The 7,703-nt window shown below is 42.6% G+C and overlaps 1 protein-coding gene across 1 annotated transcript; it reads left to right on the top strand.

The window, feature by feature from the left end:
• The first annotated feature begins 2,915 nt into the window (after nt 1-2,915).
• On the top strand, nt 2,916-7,549 carry tacr2 (tachykinin receptor 2). The gene is made up of 7 exons (XM_076024107.1): nt 2,916-3,181; nt 3,393-3,688; nt 5,493-5,687; nt 5,986-6,136; nt 6,278-6,397; nt 6,504-6,580; nt 6,676-7,549. Exons 1-7 carry the CDS (start codon nt 3,047-3,049, stop codon nt 6,953-6,955), a joined length of 1,254 nt encoding a protein of 417 aa, XP_075880222.1. The 5' UTR covers nt 2,916-3,046; the 3' UTR covers nt 6,956-7,549.
• Nucleotides 7,550-7,703: the final 154 nt, after the last annotated feature.

Raw genomic sequence — 7,703 nt, 5'->3', positions numbered from 1 at the left:
ATACGCCTCATGTGGAGCCATTGTGATAACCTAAGTGGCTCCAAATAGGTGCAAATAGGTAATGCACATGTACACGTGATAATACATGTGCAGTAATGCACAGGTGATCATTTGTCTATGTAATATAGAAGTCAAGAATTTCATCATTTTAGTGCTGTGATTCATCAACACAACAGATCAGTTATCATCTGGCAGCCTGTGACCAACTATCGCCTTGGGCACATTCTGTGTCGGCTCTGCTTGACCTTTATCAGCAAACAGTTTAGCCGTTCTAACATGTTGATTCTGTCAGACGGAGCGACTCCATGGGGAAAAGAATTGTCCAGGGGGACAAGAAATTTGAACAACTTTATCGGATTAGTTTTCATCCACATCTGAGCAGTCAGATATAGCATTTCAGATGATTTCATTGCAACCATTAACAGAACACACAGGCCCTGTGTTATTCTCTGCAGATATCGTGGACTCAGAAAGGATTTATGTAACTTTTCCCTTTAGTTTGGTTGGCACAGGATAAATAATCTTTTAATTCATCCCTTCTTCGGTTTCCCCTTGGGCACCCTGTCTGATAGTAAGTCACACCGAGATGTTTTTCTCTGCTGGCTTCACCCTTCAGAGTGCCCTCTACCAGGCTGACCTGACCACATAGGATTTGTGAGCATGCGCGAGCACACATGGGCAGTGCGCACTGTAAACACACACAGCGGCGAGAAGAAAGAATGAGTTCCGCTGAAGTCAGCAGGCTCTACCTCCATCCATTCTTTTCTGTGCAAACAAAGAACCTCTGAGAAGCAGCGGCGCACCGATAGATTAAGAAAAATATGTCAATCGAAAACCAAAAGCATTGCAAAAGGCAAAACACTGTGGCAATACATTTGCGAGCCGTTTAGAGATTGTTGGGGTCTTTTTTTGTTTTCAAGGTGAAAGTCAAAGCTAAACATTTTTACACCAAACTCTAAAAATGTAAAGATTCTTGAAGGTTCTTCCATTCTGGCCAGGCACACCAGAGGAGCATTTCCTTGTTTGTTTGGATTTGTGTAAACAGAAAAAAGTCATCTTAAAGTTTGCAGTTTTTCCAAATCAATATTTTGCATTACCCCAAAAATACTAAAACACTGCTCATTTCCAACCTAATGCTACGGCTTCATAAAAATACTTTTTGTTGTAACCTTGAAAAGACATTGTAAGTCAATACAACTAAAATTAAAATCTTAAGTAGACTTAAAATATAAAGAAAATATGATGGTTTTTTTGCTGCAGAGTTATTTTGTCGTCAAAGTGCAATACTATTACTACTATCATTCTAGTAGAGAGCCCACGGAAAGCATTTGGAGAGGAGAGGCAAAACTTGGCAGGCGATTGGCCAAACTATTTATTTATCAAGCTAACTACTCAATTTTGTTACACCGTCTGTTGCAAATCACTTCTCTTTTTTTTTTTTATAATTTCCTAAGCCTATGGTGCTGCTTCATGTTGTTCTTTTATGTAAAGACACCTTCCAAATTGTGATTAAATTACCACTATCAGTATTTTTTTTGTGTATTTTTTTCAAATGAAATATGGTTATAGTTGGTTATGGAACCCATGTTAATTTTCACAGTGGCTGCAAATGCTTTCTATTAGAGACTGGCAAGATGGATGAGTCACAGCTCAGACTTAAAAATGCATGGCAGTTATCCAGCTGCTGTGCAAGGGTAAGTATGGATATAATGATAGGGTCAAAACAAACAAACAAACACCCGAAGCACTGTAAAGAAAATGGCATCGATTGCAGCTCCAGAAGAATAATGAGGTGGAGTAGCCCTGTCTACACATGACTGCTCGCTGACCAGTAAATCTCTCCCATACTGTATCTCTCTGCCAGACAGTTCAGACCAAATAGGGCTGATATTAAGGCACGTTCCAAGTAAGCAGGTGACTTGAACTTGTCTTATCTTGAAATGTTGATATATTCCTCGAGGCATTTCTGTTGTTCAATCTGCAGCCTGTTCATACAAACCAGTATTTCAAAATTTCCAACAGATTTTTTTCACCCTTTGGTTGGTTTTCAACACTACCGCCGCCACCAGAAAAATAAATAAACCATTTTATGATCAATTTATTGACGCTCGGTCATTGGCAGGGCTGCCGTTCTCTCCACTATAGTACTAAAGAATTATATTTCAATATTTGCATTTCAAGGTATAAACCCAAATTAGCTGTGTTTTAATGATGTGTATTACCTAACTGACTCCCTCACACACTTCGCACGACCCACCCTTAAGGCCGGTGGTCAGCTCCTCTATCCGCCTCTGCCCCCTCCCTCCTCCACCCATGTCTGCGCATGCATTGCATTGCGTTGCGTTGGCGCGACTCCGTGAGTTACTCACTCCAGGAGAGAAAGAGAGAGAGCGAGAGGGAGGGAGGCTGCGGAGCACCTTGATGGATTGTTGGATGGACCTGTTGTCTCCTGCGCAGGACGCGATGGCACGGACCAAGCAGCGTTAAAAGTCACCGGGGAGGTAAGACTCATGATTGCAACAATCCAACTTTGCGTTGTAGTGCGCTGTGCGTGCCGCGGCTGCGGATACCGGGGACCGCTGCTGTGCGCAAAAATGTCTTTGATGGTTCTCGGTGTGCAAAACGCGCGCACTGCTTATTGACCGACCGATGCGTGCATTTGGAAGGAGTCTCAGGGCATTGTCTCCTCTCCTTTTTTTTTTTTAGGCTCAATGCTCAAAACTCATTAAAGTGCTGGCAATGACAGCTGGTTCCAAATAATTTACATTCCTGTGAAAAGAGGGTGGAATTTGGGATAAATTCGATTTTTCAGTTAAAGAACAGAAAAGATTGGATTTACATTTTCCATAAGAAAGCAAATTATTTTTATTCTTATTCTTATTCTTATTCTTATTCTTATTCTTATTCTTATTCTTATTATTCTTATTATTCTTCTTATTATGTCACAACTCAGTGCTGCTGTTGTGTGATCAGAGGCTTCTCTGACACACATCGGCTGTAAAGTTTCTCTCAGCAGGTGAACACAGATTAAAAAATAAAAATAAATATGGACGACGTGGGTCTTGTTCAACACATTGAGCCAGAGACGGAGGCCACTCCGTTCCCGTTATCAGTGACCGACGACTGGCTGGAGGACGGCAACGAGACGACAGGGAACCTGTTCCAGCAGCCAGACTGGCAGGTACAGACGACCTGAGGTCGAGACTAGAAGTTCTTACTAATAACTTTCCACAGTAAAGGAAATTTGAAAATGGTTTCAGCAAAAGGAGCAGTTTGCTTATATATCACTTATAAAATAATGTTTTTTTTCCCCCCATTCTTGGGTTAAAATCAGCATCCCATCTTTTGTTCATAATGACAACCTAAGCTCCTCTCGTCTCCTCCTCCTTCAGGTGGCTCTGTGGGCGATAGCTTACACCCTCATCATCCTGGTGTCCATCACAGGGAACATCACAGTCATCTGGATCATTCTGGCTCACAGACGCATGAGGACTGTGACTAATTACTTCATCGTCAACCTGGCCTTCTCTGACGTTTCCATGGCGTCGTTCAACACTCTCTTCAACTTTGTTTACGCGCTTCACAACGACTGGTACTTTGGCCTGGGCTACTGCCGCTTTCAGAACTTCTTCCCCATCACAGCCATGTTCTCGTCAATCTACTCAATGGCTGCCATCGCGGTGGACAGGTGAGAAAAGCCCCTCCACATGCTGCACAAAGTCTAATTAGGAGCATTAAATGACTTCCACAGAAGCCGACGCTCTCCTCCTTGACTGCCACTTCAATTTACAAGTCGGCATCCATTAAAGTGTTTTTTTTCCCAGCAATTAGGCACTGATGGGATGACTGGGTCGTCCTCTCCTTCTTGCAGCCCACCATTTAGGACCTGCATTATGCAAACAGTAAGAAAGGGATGGACAATCACTTAGTGAAACAGTCTGTTCAGCAGTCAGAAAACAGAATTGTGCAGTAAAACCCCGCTCTTAAAATGCTCCAATTACGCACGAGACGAGCAGCAATGTGAAAAAGCTTGTAAAGACGTTGGCTAAACTTAAACAACTGCCCGTTATCAGATAAATGGAGTATTTCAGTGACTATACAGAGGACTTGAGTGGAATGTTTTCTAGTGTTTTGCTTGATTGCATTTGGAACTTATTTTCTCTGCTCTCTTTGTGAAATGACCATTTATTCATTTGCATTACTTCACACGAGCAGCCGCCGTTAATGTTGTTCAGCCAGGCAGAAACTAGGAAGCATGAAGGAGACAGGGGTGAATAAGAGGGAGAGCTGCAGATGTCACTAATGCTCGCTGGGGCATAAATGGTCAGTCTGTTCCTGGAATGAGCAACAAATGATTGAAACTTCTTTTTCTCTCTGTCTAAACACATGTCCTATTTACATGAGATGAAAATCAACAGTTGTGAGTCCAGGTCACAGAACTGCTCACCGCTGCAGCATGACAATGTTAATATCAAATGAGCGGATGCATTGTAAAATGAATTATTTATTGCAGATGTGTTGTGTTAAATCACGTAAGATATTAAATGGACTCCATAAACTAGTATTCATTTGAGCTCTTCATCACTTTCATAGATGATTGGTCATTGTCTGTGTGTCATGACACAGACGTAGGTAAGTGATGGATAGATAATGTGGTCCCAGTGGAATATATGAGTAAAAAAAAATACTCAACCATTCATCCACAGTTTCCAGTATTTGAGATCATGTGTCTCTATTGAAGCACAGAGAGAAATAACATCAAAACAATGTGCACTACGTGTATTGTACTTTTTATGTAGTGCATGTTGCCTTGCACTTTGTCAGTTTTTCCCTTTATCTCTCTCTCTGTCTCTCTGTCTGTCTGTCTCTCTGTCTGTCTGTCTGTCTGTCTGTCTCTCTCTTTGTCTGTCTGTCTGTCTGTCTCTCCCTCTCTTTCGATATATGCTGGATAATGTGCTCATTACCCTTGGATTACAGTGAAGGATGGCCTTTAAAATACAATTGTGGAACTTCACGATAAATTACATGAATCATTTATATCCACAATTCAGTCATTTGGCTTGAGTGGCGCCAATTGTGAGTTACGTCATGATGGAACTATGAATTCATTGGTATAGCTATAATGGACATTATTAGAAATTGCTATCACTATATCTCTGGCAAGTACCCACTATTACATTGTCAATGTGCAGTCATTTGTATCCTATAATATTTCAATTTTAAACACTTCATAAACTACTTTTCTGCTTGGACTGTATATTCATATTGAGATTCTCCATTCATATGATAATACATCTTCTAAGATGCCTTCTAAGGGAATTTTAAGGGAAGAAAAATGGTCTGCATTGAAACGGTTTTACTACAACATATATAGGAATACAATCAGAATAGTGTGGCTTTTAAACATTGTGTGCCTGGCATGGACACTTATGGAACACAGACCTGTTCCATATCTTTCTTTGGCAGTGACTATTTCTAAATACTTCTCTCAGGTACATGGCCATCATCCACCCCCTGAAGCCTCGCCTCTCCTCCACCTCTACAAAGGTGGTGATTGCCCTCATTTGGAGCGTGGCAATCTCACTGGCCTTTCCCCAGTGCTACTACAGCGTGACCAGATTTTATTACCCCAGGACCGTGTGCATGGTGGACTGGCCCGACGATTACGGAGGAACCCATCAACTGAGGTGAGAGCACAAGATTAGATAAAGATAAACAGCGAGATTAAAGTGAAACAGGCTACCATTTATTTACCAGGGCAGCTTGTATGAGAAACCAGCTGGACCAATAATTTAGTTTTAATCCCCAGTCAAAAAAATAAATAAAAATGTCCCATTGTTCTTCGTGTGTTGTATACAAATCAGTGGGAAAATGTAGCTTCATATTCTAACAGTCAATCAACAATATGATTCGCTTTTGAATTAATCCTAAGAATTTATTTTACGACTGAAGTATGACCACTGTGTTTATGGAATTACCTTGCAGTTATCAGTATGCAGTCATTCTGCTGATCTACGCGCTCCCCCTGCTGGTGATGCTTGTGACCTACAGTCTGGTTGGTCGAACCCTGTGGGGCGGCCACATTCCTGGAGAGGCGACGGAGCACTACCACAACCAGATAACGGCCAAGAGAAAGGTTTAAAAGGCTTGGCTTTTCAAATATTTCGCCATTTGAAATCTGATTTAAAAATAATAATAATAAAAAAAAAAAAGCCTGTATATAAATCACTAGCTTAAGCTGTTATTGCTTGAAGTTAAATTGTATTTTGTGCCAAAGGTGGTGAAGATGATGGTCATTGTGGTGGTGACCTTTGCACTGTGCTGGCTGCCCTACCACATCTACTTCATCCTGGGGTCGTTCAACAGAGACATTTATAAACAAAATTATATTCAACAGGTGAGCAGAAGCCCATCAGGGCTATTGTCTTTGTTTTATGATGTCTTTTTGTTGTTGTTGTTTGTTTGTTTTTTGCATTGGACGTCACATTTCTTTGTCTCCACAGGTGTATTTGGCTATCTTCTGGCTGGCCATGAGCTCCACCATGTACAACCCCATCATTTACTGCTGTCTAAACCAAAGGTAAGAGACAACTCCACTTCCTCGGATGCTTCGTCATCTGAACACCTGTCAGAAAAAAACAAACCAAACAAAAAAACATCCTCCACACCCTGCAGGTTCCGCGCCGGTTTCCGCCACGCCTTCTCCTGGTGCCCCTTCATCAGGATGTCGGAGGAGGACAAGATGGAACTGCAGCACACGCACACCTTCAGGGTCACCATGACGCGCAGCCACCGCGGGGACAGTGCGCACGCTCAGAACAGCGGCAGGGCAATCAGCGGCGATGTCAAGGCGGCTATCGGCTCCGCGCTGAAGCGGGAGAGGGACGCCTGCGCGGCGAAGAGGCCGGACTGTGCCGCGTCCTCGGCTGCCAAGCTGATGCACAACTCGCACTGACTCCCACCCAAGGGGCTGGAAGGAGACGGGGTTCATCTGCTGCTGCATAAGAGCTCACAAGACAGGAGAAGGAGAAGGCAAGAGAAAATATCACCAGTGATCGCCAAAGGAAACCACAGATGGGCCAACAGGCCTTTTCCCGGACGTCAGTGGGACTATTATAAGTGGCTGACATTTCGCTGCAAATGCCAAAGTGTTGATGAGGTTATGGAATTTCGATGAGCAAGACAATTGGGAGAAATTCCTATCGAGAGGATTTCCAAGGCCTTGATCGCCAGTGGTTGTCATCAGCAGCATGATATTGGAGTTAAGCTGTGAACTCGTGATTGTGAGAAGTTTTCAGTCGGTTTTTAGTTGAGCCTAAAGTCTGCTGTAGTTACTATTGTTTTATTCAGCCTAACGGACGATGAACAATGCTCACAGTGATCTTATCAGTGATGCGATTTAGTCTAAAAAAAAAAAAAGAGAGAGAGACCAAATTTGATGGCTACAATTTATGTTTATCGGTGGAAGTGCCACAACTGACTTTTCCATGCAGCTTGAATGTCTTGACCTCATCTCAGTTTTGATGCCATATTAAGCTCTGTTTGAACCCAAATGCAGACGCAGACAAGTTTGGCGGGTCGTCCAGTGGCAAATACATAAGTGAACATTGATGTGCGAATGTTGTTGCACAAGTTCAAATGCAGAATGTGGTTGTGGATAAGCCAAAGGGAACACAGGGTAAAGGCCCTCATCACCAGTGTCC

The sequence above is a fragment of the Nelusetta ayraudi genome, unplaced genomic scaffold, assembly GCF_046127955.1.
Source record: "Nelusetta ayraudi isolate G7.1 ecotype Tasmania unplaced genomic scaffold, CSIRO-AGI_Nayr_v1 ptg000002l, whole genome shotgun sequence".
NCBI classification, from domain to species: Eukaryota; Metazoa; Chordata; class Actinopteri; order Tetraodontiformes; family Monacanthidae; genus Nelusetta; species Nelusetta ayraudi.
Note: the sequence above shows the minus strand (reverse complement) of the source record. Positions and strands in the feature narration are given on the sequence as shown.

Bases quoted from the DNA above. Each gene is read 5' to 3' on its own strand.
- tacr2 (XM_076024107.1), top strand. From the start codon at position 3,047: ATGGACGACGTGGGTCTTGTTCAACACATTGAGCCAGAGACGGAGGCC. The intron at 5,688-5,985 runs GTGAGAGCACAA...ATTACCTTGCAG, and splicing joins GGAGGAACCCATCAACTGAG to TTATCAGTATGCAGTCATTC. The intron at 6,137-6,277 runs GTTTAAAAGGCT...TTTGTGCCAAAG, and splicing joins AGATAACGGCCAAGAGAAAG to GTGGTGAAGATGATGGTCAT.